This window comes from Balaenoptera physalus, assembly GCF_965194825.1.
Source record: "Balaenoptera physalus genome assembly, chromosome: 10".
Taxonomy (NCBI): Eukaryota; Metazoa; Chordata; class Mammalia; order Artiodactyla; family Balaenopteridae; genus Balaenoptera; species Balaenoptera physalus.
Window position 1 is genome coordinate 63,594,147 of NC_138889.1, and position 21,013 is coordinate 63,615,159.

Sequence of the window (21,013 nt, forward strand, 5' to 3'; positions counted from 1 at the left end):
CTCTCACAAAAACCCTATGCAGCAGAGTTAATTATCCTTATTTTGCAAATGAGATATTGGAGGCTCAGAGAAGTTAAACAACTTGTCCAATGTCATATGGTTGTAACTGATGAAGCTGGGATTTTGACACATGTGTTCTGACTTCAAGTGCAGGGCTCTTTCATTGTGGTAATAATGTGTTGCTAAAATGGGTGGATCTTTTAAGGTAATTTCCGGATGGGTCTGGGAAACCTTGCCAGATTGGAATGTATTAAGAGAAGGTAGAAAAGGTCTCAGGAAGGAGAGAGAGACAGCCTAGAAAATGCTTCATTGAAGGAATTATTTGTGAATTTTGGCTGACATGATTTTTCTGGACAGGATTCTATGGCCATATGGGACATCAAGATTTTGTACTCCCTTATCCTCAATCCCTTTAATCCTTCTCTGTGCCAGATGATGCCAGCAGCAAAGGTAACCTGTCTGTCTGATCAGGTTACAAACTAGAGCCTGATGCTTGAAGCCCAAATTTCTTGGACCTGCTGTAGGCCAATTGTGCCCAGCCTGGAGACCCCAGTCCCTAGAGCGTGGTAAACTATTCCCATTATTTTTTAAAAGCCTAATAGAAGTACTTTACTTAGGTTCATCCTGTGGGTGGATACAGGCTAATGAAAAGATTAGGTTTCTTTGTTTTGGGTCAGAAATCTGTCGATCTGATGTGCTTCAGGTGTGCTACCTATGGAGCTCTAGAAAAGGGGTCAGCAAAGTATGGTCCAAGGGCCAAATCCAACCCACCACCTGTTTTTGTAAATAAAATTTTGTTGGAACACAGCTCAGTTCTCTCACTCATGTTTTGTCTGTGGCTGCTTTTGTGCTCAATGACATAGTTAAGTAGCTGCAACAGAGACTATATGGCCCATAAATCCTGAATGTTTACTGTCTGGCTTTTTACAGAAGTTGCTGACCCCTAGCATAACCTCAATTCTTTCTATTATGGAACTTAGAACATAGTGTTTTAATTGCTTATCTCCCCCACTTTTATAATTGAGCTCCTTGAGAGCAAAGATGAGGTCTGATTCATCTCTTTATACCCTGTGCTGATTATAGACCCTGACATTTGAAGAGTACTCGATAATTGTTGTTTAAATGGGCATGTCATATGCTGATCAAAAAGCTCTTATAGGCAATTATATATACCTTTGAATAATATAAACACAGGAATAAGGGAAGGAAAGTGTTATGTTGGTTATGCTAATCTCAGTGCTGTGTGCTTTATCTATGAACTAGTCATTACTTACTGCAATTTTTTGGGGATAGGTAGTTTGTGGATAGGAGTTGTTGAATGAAGCAATCATGCCAAGAGCTCTCGTTGGTGAGGAAACTGAGAAACAATGCCTTAATTTTTGGCTATTTTCTACTCTTTTCCTCAGTACCCACCACCCCTTTACCCCACCCTCCATTTTCCACTCCACCTTGCCAGGACAAAGGTAGAGGAACTTAAGGTTCCATGGAGGTACTTATTTCTTTTGTATGCATACTATTTATCTACTTTTTTCTTTTATAAAACAATTTCTTCAGTGTGCTTCCTACTAGCATTACTGTCCGTGGCTTCCAGAAGATGAAACTAAAGCTGTCTGGTTACCTTGGCATAAAGGCAGTCAGGTGAAGTGCTGGCCTGCGAGTCAGCAGACCTGGGCTCTTGCTGTGCCTCTTCAGCGGCCTTTGACTTTGGGCACATCCGTTAACATCTGTGAGCTTCAATATCCAACATATTTTTATTGAGTCACATCTGGGACTTAAAAAATTTAATATTTATAACCCTCCTCATTTTGAAAAGGATTTGAGCAACTAGCAAGCGATAGAGAGGTGACCTGTCCAGTCCTGTCTCTGTTTCTGACCAGCAGACAAGTAAATGATTAGATGGATTAGAGTGTTTCCGGTCTCTGATCAGGGCCTTCTAGAAGGCTTCACAGCCACAGCTTCTTCACCCTGTCCTTGCTTTCTCTTCTGTGACTGCTTCCGTTATCTGGGAGGTCACGGTTTTTCTTCTGTCTTCTTTGGGGGTGATCTGAAGAGTATTTTGCCTAGAAAGATCCGGGTCGAAAGGAAAGAGGAATTTTATACTCTAGGAATTGGAAGAAATACCAGAACCTTTAGTTAAAATGTCTTTTTCAAATAGTGAACTTGAAGCCTGAAGAAGGGAAGTGACCTCCTTAGAGCCACACAGTAGAGCTACGACTAGATTCCAGGCTGTTTCTGCTATGTGCCTCGATCAGGCTAGGTGTTTTCCAGGTTCGTAAGAGAGGATTAGGTGTCATGAAAGAGACTGGGTGGGCTAGGCTCTTGTGCTGGTTTTATTGCTGTATGACTGTATGGTGGTGGGTGGAGGAAGTTTCACTCCAGACCTCCATGCTGTTGTGTCAGATGTGCTCAGGACCTTAGATGTCTAGCAGATACTTGCTGAATGTAGCTGTCCTGGAGGAGGCATAAGATGTGAAGGGTTTCCTCAGTTAGCCTGTGGCTGGCATTATATGTACAGGCAGTGACAAAGTGAACAAAAAGGAAAACTACGTAGTACTCTGGCCTTGGAACAAATGGCCTGTTTTCCTATTTCTAGAAAGATTGTATTAATTCACATTTATTTATTGACTACAAATGATGTTTCATTTGAATATGTATTTCTTTGATTACTAGTGAGACCTTTTCCTGTGTTCATCAGCTATTTGTATTTTCTCTCACTTGTATTTTTTTTCCTTGTGAGTTATTTATTCATGTTCTTTGTGCAGATCCCAGTGTATTCCTAGCCCTATGCTTGACTTCCCTGCCAAGGAACTATTAGGATAATAAAGCATTGACCCTATATAGGGAAGACAGTTAATATGAAATACTTTTATCACTGTACAAATAGTCTGTTAAGTGGCTACGTGACGAGTCAGGTGCTAGAAGCCAGGGACTGTGAGACAGGTAGGTAATAGAGCTGGGTGGCAGCCCCCCGTAATGTTGTCTCTTGCTTTTCCCGTACAGAGTTTTGCCGGATTGACAAGCCCCTGTGCCACAGTGAGGATGAGAAGCTCAGCTTTGATGCAGTCCGCAGCATCCACAAGCTGATGGATGATGATGCCAATGGTGACGTGGATGTGGAAGAAAGTGATGAGGTGAGCTCCCTCACCCTGCGTGGCTCTCTCCTCTTCCTGTGAGAACGGTCCCTGAAGCTGTCTAGACAGGCTGTTCCCTGAGGAGAGGTGTTCTTGATATTGGCTTGTCCTCTAGGAGTGCATCCCTATCAGGGAAGGTGATTCTCAGCAGAGCAGCCTCTAGGAGCCGGCCTGCCAGAGTGCAGGCCTTACATCTGTGTCTGTGCCTGGACTGGCTCCCGTTTGCCTACCGGCTAGAAGCACAACACCGACCGAGCTGTGCTGTTTGAGAGGAGAGGGAGCCCTGAGGCTTGTCTGTACAGTTTCCCTGAATCCTTACTGTAATCCTGCTGTAGATGGAGGGCATCCATGTGTCCTTACTCTGTGCTCAGCCCTGTGCTGGCATGTGGAAGAGAAGGCAAGACAGTCAGATCTTGCCCTTTGGAAGCGTATACTCTATTTGTGAGGAAGAAACAAAGGTTCCTAGAAAGATCATTCTGAATTCCAGGCTGCAGTTGCTGGGAGCCAGTTGAGTGGTCCAGATAGTAAGAGCGAGAGGAATCTCTAGATGGAAAAAGCTCTGTTATTGTTTCACCATTTGGCATGACTGCAGCTCCAATTCCACAGAGCCCAGAGCACAAAGTCATCATGTGTGAAAAGATTGAAAAGTTTCAGTTGTTTTCAAGCTCCACTTGAGCCAGCAGTGGGGTGAAGCTGGCAAGTTATGCCAGCCTTTAGTAAGCGATATGGTGTATATCCTGAGGGAGGGGCTAATCTAGTCTCTCCTCCTCTGGTTAGCCCACCTTTAAGTTGTGAATTCAACTTTGGATTTCACGTTGCCAAAAACATTTGAAACAGTGAAAGAGAGGAGTGACATGAATGATGAAGGGTATGGAAACTCTGAAACGGACAGCATTCAAGACAATTCAGTGTTTATAACTGTCTATTATATGTGTGCCAGGCACTGTTCTAGACGTGGGGATGTGGCGGCAAATACACATAATTACATAGAGATACATCTGTCCTCATATAATTTACAGTCTAGTGAAGAGACTTTAGCCTGGAAAAGAAAAGATTCAGATAATACAATTTCTATCTTCAAATGCAACAGAAGTAGAGGAATCAGACTTAAATGATGATGATGATAACAATGAAATCCTTACTCTGTGCCAGGCACAGTGTTAAGCTCTTTGCATAGTTACTTTTTTAACTTTGTTAATAGCCTTAGGAAGTTGGTATTACCATCGAGGACTGGAACTTTGGAAAGGTTAAGCATTTTGTTCAAGGACATGCTGGGTAGGAGAACAGGTCTGATTTCAAAGCCTATGCTGTTAAGTACTGCAGTATTATTTCTCTTATGCTAAGGGCAGAACCAGGACCACTGTGGGGAAAGTAAAATATAGGCATATTCTTCTGGAATAAAGAATCACCTTGGGGCTTCCCTGGTGGCGCAGTGGTTGGGAATCTGCCTGCCAATGCAGGGGACACGGGTTCGAGCCCTGGTCTGGGAAGATCCCACATGCCACGGAGCGACTGGACCCGTGAGCCACAATTACTGAGCCTGCGCGTCTGGAGCCTGTGCTCCGCAACAAGAGAGGCCGCTACAGTGAGAGGCCCGCGCACCGTGATGAAGAGTGGTCCCCACTTGCCGCAACTAGAGAAAGCCCTTGCACAGAAACGAAGACTCAACACAGTCATAAATAAATAAATAAATAAATAAAAGAACGTGAATTTCTTAAAAAAAAAAAAAAAGTAACTCTTTAAAAAAAAAAAAAAAAAGAATCACCTCACAGTGCTATCTCGTCATAGAAGAGGCTTCCTTGGTAGGTAGATAGTGAACTCCCTGTCACTGAAGATGGGAAGGTAGAACACAGCACTCCACTGATTGGTCAGCAGAGGGGATCCTTGTATCAGGTTGAACTAGATAATGTCTAAGGAACTTATAAGAGGAGAAAAATAGACTTCCTGGAAGAAACGTAGAATTGGGAGAGAGTGGAAGGGGTGGGGCAGCCTGAGCAGCAGGAAGCAGTGTGAGCAAAGTTGTGGAGGTAGTAAGAAGCGTGGAGGGTAGGTTTGGTCGCACAGAGTGACTGTGGGACAAAACTTTAGGACAATAGCCTGGCAAGGAAAGGGGGCCCAGGCAACCAGGCTGAGATATGTATACTTGCTGAACCTGGCAGCTGTAGGTTCTTAAGCAAGGCCAACAGCCATGATGAAAGTATCCGAACTTTTGGTCACATCTGGATGTGTCACTGGCCCTCAAAGGACCCACAGTTTATTTGTCTGTGCTGGGAATAGACCCATGTTCCTGGTGGCGAGGGAGGCCTAGAGGTTTCCTGACCACAGGACTGGGAGATGCGTGCCACCACAGTCAAGAAGGTGACACGATCCAAGATCCACAAATTCCTGGATATCTTTGTCATCCGCTCCTCCTTCTTTTTTCACTTTCTGCCGAATTACTTTGTCAATGAGGGGAGGAAGAAAATGTTCTTTTTAGAGGAATGTACCACAACAAAAAGCTCATCAGCACAAACTGTTCTAAAATAACACAAAAGCTGTCACCCTGCTTTTCCCTGTGCCAGTGGTGAGATGTTCTTTTTCAGTGTAGCTTCTGCCTGCCTTGGCTTCAGCTGCTCTCCCTACAGTCTCAGGCCTCTGGTGGGCAGAGGGGCCTGCCAGTCTGGGGTCTCACGATCATTCACAAGCTACTCTCTCTTTGAAAGAGAAAGTCATGGTAGCAAAGTGTGTGTGTTTAAGTCAGTCTCAACATATATGGAGTTCATGATCTAACTAGACCATTGGGTGGGCAGCTCAGAGCTTGGAATATTGGATTATGGATGCTGAGACACCAGAGATGAAACCCTGGTTGTGCTGGCCATCAAGGACCTGAGATTTTTATGTCCCACTTAAAAGAACTGCTGATTACCCAAGGACCCTAGTAGAAGTCTGCTGGGATACGCTATTAAGGCCTCATTTATTCAGCCTCATATCAGTAAGTTTTTCAGATAACTGAACTATAACCTCATTTCTAGATATTTAAAAATGTTAGCCATTTTCGAAGTAAGTTTTCCTTCTTACAGATTACTGTGACCAGACTGTTATTTTCTTTGGATTATTCAAAGCATGTCTTCAGGGCCTCTTTCACTGTTACCCCAGTGCCTACATTCCTGTATGCATTGTTGTGATTTCTCTTTATAGTTTTCTGTCTCTTCTTTGGTTCATTCTCATTTCTGATAGTTCTATCTCTGCTGTAAGCTATGAAATTAGACTTTTGGTAAACTGAGACTCAGCAGCCATTTTATAGAAAATATATGGTCATTTGTGTGGGGGGAAGCCAGTTTGACTTCTCAAGTGTCATCTTTGCTTGCTTTTGTCCTGGGTAGCAGAGGCTATGGACTGTGGGCCCTTCAGATGAGCAAGGTGGCACTATTGGTGCTGGTGTCCTCCTTGCAAAGCTGACAGGGAGTTCTACCAGCCTGGCAGTGTGGGAATTCATGACCTGTGTTCTGCTGAGACCTCTGGTAGGGATACTGCCTCTGGGCAAAGGACTTGCAGCAGTGGGATGGCACTTCAGCCTGTCCTGATAGTCTGAGGTGGGCGGACAAGAGCCTTCCTAAAACCACTGTCCCCTTGACTGGACCAGACAGTTTGAGAGCAGTTTTATTTTCTTCTGTGGAGCCTACGTGGAAAATAAAGGACATTTGTTCAGCCATTGAACAAATTCTTATTGAATACCTGTTACGTGTGAGGCACTGTTGTAGGGCTGTAGATTCCATGATGAACAAAGCAGGTAAGATCCCTGCTTTAATAGAGCTTGCATTCTAGTAATACGTATGTCATAGGTGATTAAGTGATAAGTAAACTTTGAAATTAGGCAGAACTGTGATCAGGTTACAGTAGTTTAGTGACTTCCCTTTGGTTTTCTCAGGGTAAAATGGTGGTTAATGATTCCTACCCTTGCAGCGTTGCTATCAGGATTAAGCGAGAAAAGTGCTGTTAAAAGTTCCCAGTCCAAATAAAGAACTCTCAAAACTCATCAATAGAAACCAAGCAACTCAATAAAAAATGAGACAAGATTTGAGCAGACACTTCATCAGAGAAGATATATGCATGGCAAATAAGCATATGAAAAAATGCTCAATATCATTAGCTATTAGGGACGTACAAATTAAAACCACATTGAAGGACTTCCTTGGTGGTCCAGTGGGTAAGACTCTGTGCTCCCAATGCAGGGGGCCTGGGTTCGATCCCTGGCTGGGGAACTAGATCCCTCATGCATGCCTCAACTAAAAGTTTGCATGCCACAACTAAAGATCCCGCATGCCGCAACTAAGACCCGGTGCAGCCAAAAAATAAACCAACCCACAATGAGATATCACTATACATCTATTTGGATGGGTAAAATTAAAAAGTAGTCAAAACCAAGTACCATGTGAGGAGGAAGAGCCACTAGAACTCTTACAGAGTTTCTTATAAAGCTGAACACAATTTAATACATATCTCAGCAGTTCTACTTCTAGGTATTTACCCCTATAGATAAATGAAAATTTATATTCGTACTAAAACCTGTACACAAATGTTTATAGCAGCTTTACTCATTGTCACCAAAAACTGGACACAAATCAGATGTCTTTCAGTGTGTGAATGGATAAAACAAACTATGGAAAACTACTCAGCAATAAGAGGAATGAACTATTGATGTACACAGCATAGATGAATCTCAAAGGCGTTATTCTGAGTGAAGGAAACCATCTTAGATAGTTACATACTATATGATAACATCTAATGACATTCTAAGAAAGGCAAATCTATAGGGATGGAGGCCAGATCAGTGGTTACCAGGGGTTAGGGGTGTGGGGAGGGTTTGATTACAAAGGGGCAGCATGAGGGAGTTTTTTTGGTAATGGAACTGTCCCATGTCTGGATTGTGGAGCAGTTATAAGAATCTACATAGGTACTAAAATTCATAGGACCATATTCCCCCTGTGCCCTCCACCACAGTTAATTTCATTATATGTTAATTAAGAAAAATGTTCCCAGCATAGCATTGACACACAATTCAGGCTCAGTGAATGCTAGTTATTGACACCTTTCTGTTTCCTCTATATTTCCAGGAAAGCTACCTACATCTTACGATTGTATATATATATTTTAATTAATTTATTTATTTTTGGCTGCATTGGGTCTTCATTGCTGCACACGGGCTTTCTCTAGTTGTGGCGAGCAGGGGCTACTCTTCATTGTGGTGCGCGGGCTTCTCATTGTGGTGGCTTCTCTTGTTGCAGAGCACAGGCTGTAGGCACACGGGCTTCAGTAGTTGTGGCTCACGGGCTCTCGAGTGCAGGCTCAGTAGTTGTGGCATATGGACTTAGCTGCTCCGCGGCATGTGGGATCTTCCCGGACCAGGGCTCGAACCCATGTACCCTGCGCTGGCAGGCAGATTCTTAACCACTGAGCCACCAGGGAAGTCCCTGACAATTGTATTTTAATGTTCGTGTGTGGAATGACTGACCAATGTCACTGTAGCGAGCATGTTGTCAGGCTGAGATGGGAGTCTTATGCAAGGGTGTGATCACACATTTTGCGGGGTGGAGATGGATACGTTAGTATGAGCCTGGGAAGCTGCAAAATATACTTAACCTTCTGTTAGTGTCTGTGGTGTCTGGTATAGAATATAGCACAGGGTTAAAAGCTTGTTCTGCAGAGTCACACAGACCCAGGTTTAAACCTGGCTCTCCCTTTACCAGCTGTGGAAACCTTGAGAAGTTACTTAATCTCTTTAAGCCTCAGTTTCCTCATTAGAAGTGGAGTGATACTCATTTACCATTGCAACAAAAAGAATAAAATACCTAGGAATAATCCTACCTAAGGAGACAAAAGACCTGTATGCAGAAAACTGTAAGACACTGATGAAAGAAATTAAAGATGATACAAACAGATGGAGAGCTATACCATGTTCTAGGATTGGAAGAATCAACATTGTGAAAATGACTATAGTACCCAAAGCAATCTACAGGTTCAATGCAATCCCTATCAAACTACCAATGGCATTTTTCACAGAACTAGAACAAAAAATTTCACAACTTGTATGGAAACACAAAAGACCCTGAATAGCCAAAGCAATCTTGTGAAAGAAAAACGGGGCTGGAGGAATCAGACTATAGTACATACTTCTATATGTACTATACTTCAGACTATAGTACAAAGCTACAGTCATCAAGACAGTATGGTACTGGCACAAAAACAGAAATATAGATCAATGGAACAGGATAGAAAGCCCAGAGATAAGCCCACGCACATATGGTCAACTTATTTTTGATAAAGGAGGCAAGAATATACAATGGAGAAAAGAGCCTCTTCACTAAGAGGTGCTGGGAAAACTGGGCAGCTACATGGAAACGAATGAAATTAGAACACTCCCTAATACCATACACAAAATTAAACTCAAAATGGATTAAAGACCTAAATGTAAGGCCAGACACTATCAAACTCTTAGAGGAAAACATAGGCAGAACACACTATGACATAAATCACAGCAAGATCCATTTTGACCCACCACCTAGAGAAATGGAGATAAAAACAAAAATAAATAAATGGGACCTAATGAAACTTAAAATCTTTTGCACAGCAAAGGAAACAATAAACAAGATGAAAAGACAACCCTCAGAATGGGAGAAAATATTTGTAAATGAAGCAACTGACAAAGGATTAATCTCCAAAATATACAAGCAGCTCATGCAGCTCAATATCAAAAAACCAAACAACCCAATCCAAAAATGGGCAGAAGACTGAGATAGACATTTCTCCAAAGAAGATATACAGATTGCCAAGAAACACATGAAAGGATGCTCAACATCACTAATCATTAGAGAAATGCAAATCAAAACTGCAATGAGGTATCACCTCACACCAGTCAGAATGGCCATCATCAAAAAATCTACAAACACTAAATGCTGGAGAGGGTGTGGAGAAAAGGGAACCCTCTTGCACTGTTGGTGGGAATGTAAATTGATACAGCCACTATGGAGAACAGTATGGAGGTTCCTTAAAAAACTAAAAATAGAACTACCATACGACCCAGCAATCCCACTACTGGGCCTATACCCTGAGAAAACCATAATTCAAAAAGAGTCATGCACCACAATGTTCATTGTAGCTCTATTTACAGTAGCCAGGTCATGGAAGCAACCTAAGTGTCCATCGACAGATGAATGGATAAAGAAGATGTGGCACATATATACAATGGAATATTGCTCAGCCATAAAAAGAAATGAAATTGAGTTATTTGTAGTGAGGTGGATGGACCTAGAGTCTGTGATACAGAGTGAAGTAAGTCAGAAAGAGAAAAACAAATACCATATGCTAACACATATATATGGAATCTAAAAAAAAAAAAAACATGGTTCTGAAGAACCTAGGGGCAGGACAGGAATAAAGATGCAGACATAGAGGATGGACTTGAGGACACGGGGAGGGGGAAGGGTAAGCTGGGAAGAAGTGAGAGAGTGGCATTGACATATATACACTACCTAATGTAAAATAGATAGCTAGTGGGAAGCAGCCGCATAGCACAGGGAGATCAGCTCGTGCTTTGTGACCACCTAGAGGGGTGGGATAGGGAGGGTGGGAGGGAGACACAAGAGGGAGGGGATATGGGGATATATGTATATATATAGCTGACTCACTTTGTTATACAGCAGAAACTAACACACCATTGTAAAGCAATTATACTCCAGTAGAGGTGTTAAAAAAAAAAAAAGTGGAGTGATAATAGTAGGTACCTCATGAAGTTGTTGTGAAGATTAAATGAAATAATGCATATAAAGCACTTAGTACAATGCCTGGCATATAGAACAGGCTCAATAAAAGTTAGTTTTTGTTGTTATTATTGTTATCATCAGAAAGAACCTACATTTTGATAGAGATAAGCCTGTGTTCAAAACCTGGCTTTGCCACTTACTGGCTATGTGACATATAGGCACATAACTTCACCTCTCTGAGCCTCAATTATTCAGCTGTTTGAGGAGGGTAACTCTTTGCAGGGTTGTTGTAAGAATTTAATGTATTCAAAGCCCCAAGCACAAGGGCTGGCACATGATAGGTTCTAAATTTATGTTTTTTCCTCCCTCAGCGTGATGGTACAGATAGTGAGGGCTGGCTTGTATCGCAAGAATTCCAAATCAGCTCTCTCATCATCCCAGGGCACCACAGTGTTCAGCTCTGGGAGCCACCCCCAGCAGCTTGGCTGACACGGCTGGGGCCAGGACCCTGCAGGAGGTGGTTCTGTCTTCACCCGAGTAGCTGATGTTAAGGGAAGTGGTGCGTGATAGAGCAGGGTCACACGTTTCTAGGGGCCACAACTTCTCTGTTAGCTCACTCAGCCTCCTGCCTATGCCTTTATTTTAAAAAAGGTCTAGGTGAAAACTTCTGATTTTCCCCTACCCATCTGGAAGGCTAGAGGGTTTTGAACAAGGCCATGCTGTAGTAGTGTCGTCAGATGTGCTTGACTTTAGCATGGTGAAAGTTGACTTGTTTTTTACCTTTTTAAAATTGTTCCACCAAGAAGCATGCTAGGTCCTGGGAGGCTGTGAGGGTTGAGGAAGGATGGACTCTGGCACCAGGTGGAATCAGGGCTGGGGAAACAACCCTAAGGGGAGTAGCCGGCAGTTCCACTTGCAATAGCCAGAGGGCCAGTAGGAATTGGGCTGGAGGGGCAGTATATAGGGCCCTAAGAGCTTCTCACACTTAGCCAGTGCTGTGGCCAGCATGGGTTAATTTGGACGAAGATAAGTAGCTGCATTATGCTCAGAAGTTATCATCATGACTAGTAATGATTGTTATTCCCTCCTGAGGCTTGTGGCTTCATTTCTTTGTATCCAGATAGCTGTAGACACCCCTCAGTATTCCCTTGCCTCTAGTTTCTCCTTCACCAGCGCATGTACATGCTGCCAGTGATCTTCCTAAGTTACATTTTAGTTTCCTTTTCTTATTCCATCTGACTTCCTGTGCCTGGCGCGCCATCCCTTCAAATCTGGCCTTAGCCTTTTTTTTTTTTTTTTTTCCCCTTTGGCCACGCTGTGCGGCCTGTGGGATCTTAGTTCCCTGACCAGGGATTGAAGCCGGGCCATGGCAGTGAAAGTGCCAAGTCCTAACCACTGGACCACCAGGGAATTCCCTGGCCTTAGCCTGTAAGTCTCTCTAGACATACCTCCTACCACTCTGATCTGACTCTTGTCCTTCTTTGGGTCATAGTCATTCCATGTTTATTCCAGGTGCCTTTCTTTGCTCAGATAGTTCTCCTTTCTGGGAATTAACTTTTTATATCCCTCCCTCCAACCCCTGGCTCTGTCTGTATCGGTCTTAGGTGTCCTCTGGAATGCCCCAGCTTCACTTTTCATGAACCTTCCCTGGCTTTCTTCCCCCACTGATCTCTCTCATCTCAGTACTAACTCCTGTAGCACAGTCTACATCACTTGTTTAGCACTTAGAATGTCTTGTTTTGTACCCCAATGATTTTGATTGTATTGTTGCCTATAAGTTTGTCTTTTTGCACTAATACTGGAATTGCTAAAGCACGACTCTGATCGTTAGTCCTACCTTGTAAAGGGAGTGTGGTGGAAAAGTAACATTCCTACCATGTAACAAGTCCTGTGCCAGCTGAGTATATATGCAGTTTCATTTACTTCTCAACCACTCTATGATCTCGGTGTTATTAACTCTGTTTTAGAGATGATGAAACTGTAAGAGTGGCTTACCTTCACTAACTAAACTAATCTAAACTCTGACCTGCCCATCAGGGTTCCTGCAGTCTAACTTTAGCTCGCCTGACTAATTCTTGTTACCCTGCATTCCCTTACTCTATGCTGCAACCATCTCAAACATGCTCTTAATATCTCATCACTGTGCCTTTGCTCCAGATAAACCCTCATCCTGGCATTGCTCTGTTTCCCATTTTTGCCTGTAAAAATTCTGCTTGTCCTCCAAGGCCTAATCAGGGTTTCTCAACCTCAGCACTGTTGACGCTTTGGGCCAGATTGTAGGATGTTTAGCACCATCCCTATAGCCTTTATACACTAGATGCTAATAGCAGCCACCCCACGCCCCACCCCACCCAAGTTGTGACAACTAAAATTTTTTTATTGCCAATTGTCAGTCACCCTGGGGAATAGAATTGCTCCTGGTTGAGAACTACTGGCCCTAGATTAAATGTTGCCTCCAAGAAATCTTGTTTGTTCCCCTACAGTGGGAAGTAATCCTTCCTCTCCCATGCTCCAGAGTACTTGGCATGAAGCCCTCATCTGGCATATTGCTTTGCTCCGTATTGTAATTAGTTGGGTTCATCCTTGTCTGTCCTACCAGACTGTGAGTGCCTCCCCGGAGCAGGAACCAGGTCTCATTCATCACTGCTTCTCCCACAGTGCTTGTTGCAGGGCCTTGCACACAAAGGTGATGAGTTACATTTTTTTGAATTTGAAAGCAAAGATCCTATCTTATCTCTGTGTGCTCCTTAAATTGTTTCACTAGGGCAGAGCAAGAGTATAGAGTTGGCTGGTCAATGGTATGGGGGACAGGGTGCTTTTGACTTGTGAGTTCCTGGCCAGGATAGCAGCTGAGTCAATGGTGGGCTGTTTCTAGAAGTTGCTAGGGTCTGGGCTCCAGATGTTTGTGTATGATGTGTGTGTCTGACCTCCTCCGTGACCGCTTCCCTATCCCTCTGCCCTGTGCTATGAATCATATACAGAATCTGGATGGAGGTAAAATCACTATAGTTAAAATACTAGGAAAGACAGAGAAAAACGTACAAGAGGGGTGTTGAAGAAAGGAGAAGACGCTGAGACTGCTGAAAGGCTGTGTGACTGAGCAAAGGCATGCACAGGCGTTGGAGCAAGAAAGACGAGCGTTTTAGGTGTACAGTTAATAGTTGTATGACCTTGGGAAGTTTGTTAAACTCTGTGAGCTTCGTTTCCTCACTGTCGAATGGGGACAGTAATCCTTACCTTGAAAGGTTATGGCACAGATGAGATGAACTTGTGCATAGGGAGTCCCCAGCCTGTGGCTTAGTTCCCAGTAGTAGTATTACTTACTACTTCTTCTACTCCTACCCGCCTGTAATGTGCTAGGCCTGTGCTGGGTGCTTCTACATACAATCGCTCATGTCATCTTTACAAGAAACGTCTACTGTGGGGTACATAGTAATTTTTCCATATAACTGATAAGGAAACTGAGACTGAATTAGCTCAAAGTTATCCATTTTTTTGGGTTATTGCAACTCACATCTGCCTCAGGCTGATGAAAATGTTTCAGACTTGTGGTGATTGTACACCTCTGTGATTATGCTAAAAACCCTTGAGTTGTACACTAAGATGGTATGTGCATTATATCTCAATGAAGATGTTAAAAATATAAAAGTGTCACTACATTGGTTGGAGTAGTGATCACCTTCCACTTGCCTTTCTGTAGCCCAATCCATAAGAATCCCTAGTGCTCTGTAGAAAACACATTGAAAACCATGTTGACTTCTATCTCCATTTCCCCCACTCCTAACTTTGACAGATATGAAGAGGTGCTTCCAAATCTGAATTACCATGGTTTCTGGAAGCAGAGATCCCTGGTTAGCTAGCTGACAGCTAGGTTCCCTCTGTTTCTGGGCAGGTGTAGATGGCTTTTGAGGACACCAGACGGAACAGCCTTTGGGAGAATTTCTTTCTCCTCCCTCCCTCCCTCCCTCCCTCCCTTCCTTCCCTCCTCCCTCCCTCCCTCTCTCCCTCCCTTCCTTCCTCCCTCCTTCCCTTCCATCCTCCCTCCCTTCCTTCCTCCCTCCCTCCCTTCCTCCCTCCCTTCCTTCCTTTCTTCCCCCCTCCCTCCCTTCTTTCTCTTTTTTTATAGTTGTCACTTCTGGGGAAGCTAAGGGAGAGCCAGGTGGTAATTCTCTCTCACCCACACACCAGAGACCTGAATCCAATTCTTGACCCTTGTCATATGGAGCTCCATGAGGGGAGATATCAAAGGCAGCTGGCTGATTAACCCCAGTTTTGGTTTTCCCGGGTTTGCCTTGTGCTCAGGGCCTTCCTCTGATATCTAGTGCCGCTACCATGCTGGCCCCTCAGAAGCAGAGTTCTCCCCTTGGTCCCTGAACATAGAGTTTCCTTGTTTCCTCTTTGAACAGCTTTGACAGCCTAGAGTTTTGTTTTGCTTTGTTTTGTTTTGCTTTTTTAAGTTTACTATATGAAAAGTAGGGCAGAAAAAACTTGCACACAATTATTCAAATAACCTCAGCATGGGTTTCGATGTATACATTTCTGCTGCTGCAGTAACTCTTCTTTGACCGAAAGGACCGTTACAGTTTGGAGGCACTCCGCTGTTTTTTTGCCTTCTAGCTCCCTGCCTATCTCCTGGTGCAGTCACCATCTTATCTCCTGCCTTGTGGAACATTCTGACCCCCTGCCCTTAATTCAGACAAAGCACAGATTGAAGTCTGCTCAGACCCTTTGGACAGAACAGAGATGACTGATACCATGAGAGATCATCCTTCAGGTAAAACGTGCTCGTTAGGCTAGGGAAATGACCTATCCCCATTTTCCCTTGTAAATACTTAATTATGGATGGCTGTAGCATTCACTCACCAGGGGTGCCTCATAGTCAGCGCCCAGGCTGCAACCCCAGTGAGTCCAAGTTCTGTGGCCTTCCTCAGGCATTCAGCCCTAACTTCTAGGAGGGCTTCCTGGCATTTTGTGAGTTTCTTAGAATAAAGTATCTGGAAATTGACTTTTAAAAGTCTAAGCATGGGGCTGCCCTGGTGGCGCAGTGGTTGAGAGTCTGCCTGCCAATGCAGGGGACACGGGTTCGAGCCCTGGTCTGGGAAGATCCCACATGCTGCGGAGCAACTGGGCCTGTGAGCCACAACTACTGAGCCTGTGCATCTGGAGCCTGTGCTCCGCAACAAGAGAAGCCGCGATAGTGAGAGGCCTGCGCACCGCAATGAAGAGTGGCCCCCGCTCGCCGCAACTAGAGAAAGCCCTCGCACAGAAATGAAGACCCAACACAGCTAAAAATAAAAAAAATAAAAAAAAAAAGAAAAAGTCTAAGCGTGAGCTTTGGAGTCTGACCTGAGTTCAGATGCAAGCTCGGCAATGTACTAGCTATAAGGCCAAGTAATTTGGAGGCTCACTTTCCTCATCCGTAGAATAGAATAGAGATGAAAATAAGACACTCTTTGGCATTCATAAGCCCTTAGGCTAGTGAGAGAGGCAGATATGTAAACTGGCAATGACAACAGCACATCTTCAGGGCTGTAATGGTGGTGTGCACAGGAGACTGTGGGAGTTTCAGGAGGAATAGGGGCGAGGTAATCTAACATGTGCTGGTGTAGCAGAAGACACATTGTCAGCCAGCACTCAAGGAAGGGTACCGGTTGCTAGACAAACTGAGCTACACGTCAGAGGGAGTAAGCATCGTTTGCAATCTGTCCTAGTGCCTTAGCCAGATACAGGGTGAAGCAGCAGCTCCCCCAGATGGTTCCACTCATGTTTCCAGGAAAACCCAGACGGTGGTTTGCTTTGACAGATAGGGAAATTCTTTCTCACTAAGCAGACTGTTGTTTTCCTTCCTCCCCTCTTTGTTGGTGAGTCTGCTTTGTCTATTCTGGATGGCAATCCTGTTAATGGCAGGGATTAGTTGTACTTGTAAGGCTTCTGTGTGTGTGTGTGTCTATATATGTGTATATGTCTATATGTGCCTTTGTGTTTGTTTCTTTGTGTGTGTGTATACATCATTTTGTGCCTTTCTGTATTTAGATGTGTCTGTGTGCATAAGAAGTAGAGGAGGGGAGGAACACTGAGCCAAGGAAGTAGGAGCTGAGAGAAGGCCCATGAGCCAGGTCAGAGATCGAGGAGAAGATTAGGAGCGAAAGGTTACAGTGCAGTACAGTGTACAGGACCTGGGGGGCAAAAACAGAGCCAGGAAGTATAATCAGGAATCCAAAGCTGCTGTTAGTCTAGGCAGAATCTGGGCCCTACAAAGTGGTAGGCAGAATGCAAGGGTCATCTACGGCCAGAAATAGTCAAGCCAGCAGAGAGAGAAAAGATCTGCTTCAGGTATTAAGTAAGCTTCTGGAGCTTCCTGTCTAAGGAAGAATCAGCCACTGGCTCCCAAGGTCCTGCTTGTCTTCAGACCTCACTGGTGTTTGTGTTTGTTTGTCTGTATGGATCTATATTAATGCCAGTCTCTCAGTGCATGTCTGTATCTGCATGTGCATCACTTTCAGTGTACTTAATGGCATTAGAAGCAATTGGTTTCCAGTGCAATGTCTGATTCACTTGAGGATCCATGACCACCACCACCCCTTATTTGTCCTCGTGTTCCCCATCCCCTTATTTCTGTCTTCCTTCTCTAAACATATTTAGTGTCTGGTCTGTGCTGGATGTTGGGTATGCAAAGACTAATAAGGAAGACAAATTTTCTGCCTGTAAAGAGCTCACATATTAGTGAGGCAGAAAGACACACGTGTTCAATCCTAATAGGTATTGTGATGAGAGATGAGCATTGCATGCTCCGTAAGTACAGAAGAGGGAATTTAACCCATCCTAGGATGCGAGGAAAGACGACACAGAAGAGGTGGTGCCTGAGATGAATAGGAGTTAACCTTGGGAGGAGAAAGGTACAGCAAGTGGAGGAATGAATATGATGTCCCTTTGGGATCTGTGAGTCAGTGGTTGTTTTACTTTGAGCATAGAAGGTAATGGTGGGGCAGGGAGGGAGAGGTTGGAAATGAGGTTGGAGAGGCAGGCATAAGCCAGATTCTTGCCATACTGAGAAACTTGGATTTTATCCCAACGATGATGAGCTAGAAGGATTTTAAACAGAGATGGCTCTAATTCTGACTCAAGGTATGTCAGGAGCAGGCCTTGCCAAGCAGGTAAAACTGGAACTTGGTTTTCAAAGGGGAGCAGGGTTTACCAATGAAGAAAGAAGGAGGAGCATTCCAGGAAAGATGAACTTTATGAGTAAAGGCAGGAGGCAAAAAAAAGAAAAGGGCAAGTTTGGGAGACATCAAGTAGGGAGATGTCTAGAGAATAGTTTCTTCATCTACGAGATAGCGATACCGGTAATACATCCCTTTGACGGCTGGTGTAAGGCTCAAATAAGATAATGGATGTAAAGAAGCCTTTATAAACCATAATGCTGTATGAACATTTCAATAGTAGCAGCTGTTACCCAGCTTGTCCTCTTCTGCCCTCAGTGCCCAGCAGCATCAGGCCCTCCCGGGTGTAGGTCAGGTAGGCGTGCACTTCAGCAGCATGGCATGATCGGGTAAGAACCAGGCCCTCTTTCACCTAGCAGCCCTGCATCTTGAGGAGGAGGGGCTTAGAAGCTGCTGGGACTCAGAGCTGGTTCACTCAGGATACATCATTTTCCACAGTGTGACCCCTCTTGCCAAGCGACCCAGGTTCAGAATAGTCAAACATTCCTGAAGCACCTTCTACATACAGGTACTGTGAGGGACTGTGCCTTACATGATCTCATTGTCTCCACATTGTAACTGTGAGGTAGTCTGCATTTTACAGGCTTAAGGAAATGTGGTGAGTAAGTGGCAGAGACGGGATCCGAGTCTGTATCGGTGAGATTTTTTCCTGTATGTCCCTTCACAAGTCTTCTGATATCTCTGGGTGGTGAGCAAGTTCCCTGATTAGTTCAGAGTGGAAAACTCTGTGAAGTCTCAGGCAGTGTGGGGTTGAGAGGATTGGAGAAAGTGTTTCTGGGCTCTGTCTTTGGGATTGAGCCATCGCCCTTTCCTCCACATAGGACAGTGGTTCTTGCCTTCAAGGACTGACTTTCCTCCATCTATCTGACGCACCCAGGTGTTTTCAGTATGTCTGATTAATCAGTGTCCTCAGATCCCAGCATAGGGCATGCCACATAGTCACTACTCAGAAGATGCTGGTTGGGCAAATGAATGAACAAATGCCTCTTAACAGAGGCTTCATGTCTTCACTCATCCCTTCTGCCTTCTCTTGTGGTACCATCATGCTCTAAAATGAGATTTTGTTCTTAAGGGTTTTTTTTTTTTTATATTGCTCATTGACACATAAGCCTAAATTCTCCCTCTTAGAGTTGATTAGGAGCCAGAATGTTCTTAAAGAGGAGGCATGAGTTTGCCTTACTCTCTTATATTCTCTGTTCCCAAGCCTTTTCCTCTATCCACTCAGTGCCCAAAGGTGAGTGGCATTTATAAGGAACACACGGTGAGCCCTCAACTCTTACCAAGTTGGTATAAAGTTGATGTTCTATTTTGGAAATGGAGTCCAGGAGGTTTTCCTGCTGTTGAGTGCTTGGCTGGGTTTGTATTTCCCAGGGTGTTGGAAAGCCATGCATAGGAATGGTAGTGAGTGTGGGAGAAAAACTGAAAGGGGAATCAAAACTGACTCTTGTTCATGGGGATTGTAAGGGAGAGAGATTTCCTTAGTACTTGAAGCCATAATGGAGGGAGGATTAGGTGCATTTAGTCCGGGGTCAGCAAAATATGACCCCCTTCCTGTTTTTTATAGAGTCCATAAAACTAAGAATAGCTTTTATTTTTTTTATTTTTAATTTAATTTTATTTATTTTTTTATACAGCAGGTTCTTATTAGTTATCTATTTTATACGTATTAGTGTATATATGTCAATCCCAATCTCCCAAGAATAGCTTTTACATTTTTAAATAGCTGGGAGAAGAATCCAAAGAAGAATTTTGTGACATGCAAAATCTGTATGAAATTCAAATTTCAGTGTCCATAAGTAAAGATTCATTGGCACAGAGCCACTCTTATTCATCTACATCTTGTCCATGGCTGCTTTCACAGAAGAGCAGAGTTGAGTCGAGTAGTTGTAACAGACTGTATGGCTCACCAAGCCTAAAATATTTACTGTCTGGCCCTTTACAGAAAAAGTTTGCCTGGCCCTGGTCGAACCCACCAGTTTTTAAAAAATAGCTTTATTGGTTCCAACATCTGGGTTCTTAACCTCTACTCTACACTGCTTTGTAATAGCTTTATTGGGATATAATTCACATACCATATAATGTACCCATTTAAAATGTACAATTTAATGGTTATTACTGTATTCACAGATATGTGCAACCATCCCTGGAGTCCGTTTTAGAACATTTTTGTCACCTCAGAGGGAAAACCAATACACATTAGTTATTGTCCCCCTGTCCTCCTATTCCCCCTAGCCCTAATCTACTTTCTGTCTCTAAAGATTTGCTTATTCTAGACATTTCATATTGGAATCATATAATACGTGGTCCTTTGTGACTGGCTTATTTCACTTAATATAATGTTTTCCAGGTTCATCCATATTGTAGCATGTATCAGAACTTCATTCCTTTTTACGGCTGAATAATATTCTATTGTATGGACACTCTGCATTTTGCTTATTCACCCATCAGTTGATGGATATTTGGGTTGTTTCTACCTTTTGGCTGTTATGAATAATGCTGCTATGGTACAGGTTTTTGTGGATAGATTTTTTATTTTATTTTATTTTTTATTTAAATAATTAAAAATTTTTTATTGTTATTTATTTATTTATTTATTTTTAACATCTTTATTGAAGTATAATTGCTTTACAATGGTGTGTTAGTTTTTGCTTTAAAACAAAGTGAATCAGTTATACATATACATATGTTCGCATATCTCTTCCCTCTTGCATCTCCCTCCCTCCCACCCTCCCTATCCCACCCCTCTAGGTGGTCATAAAGCACTGAGCTGATCTCCCTGTGCTATGCGGCTGCTTCCCACTAGCTATCTATTTTACATTTGGTAGTGTATATATGTCCATGACACTCTCTCACCCTGTCACATCTCACCCCTCCCCCTCCCCATATCCTCAAGTCCATTCTTTAGTAGGTCTGTGTCTTTATT

The 21,013-nt window shown here is 43.5% G+C and overlaps 2 protein-coding genes across 12 annotated transcripts in view; both read left to right on the forward strand.

The window, feature by feature from the left end:
• The window catches only part of PGAP2 (post-GPI attachment to proteins 2), a 150,639-nt gene extending 147,556 nt beyond the window's left edge, over positions 1-3,083 (forward strand). For both annotated transcript variants that reach the window (XM_082411415.1, XM_082411412.1), the window contains exon 8: positions 3,001-3,083. The gene's annotated coding sequence lies outside the window, so the exon portion shown is untranslated. The remainder of the gene's footprint in view (positions 1-3,000) is intronic.
• The window catches only part of STIM1 (stromal interaction molecule 1), a 199,438-nt gene that overhangs the window by 105,309 nt on the left and 73,116 nt on the right, over positions 1-21,013 (forward strand). For all 10 annotated transcript variants that reach the window (XR_014250450.1, XM_082411380.1, XM_082411382.1 and 7 more), the window contains exon 2: positions 3,001-3,131. Coding sequence is in view for 9 of the 10 variants with exons in the window: in XM_082411380.1 (XP_082267506.1) it covers positions 3,001-3,131 (131 nt within the window). In the remaining variant the exon portion in view is untranslated. The remainder of the gene's footprint in view (positions 1-3,000; positions 3,132-21,013) is intronic.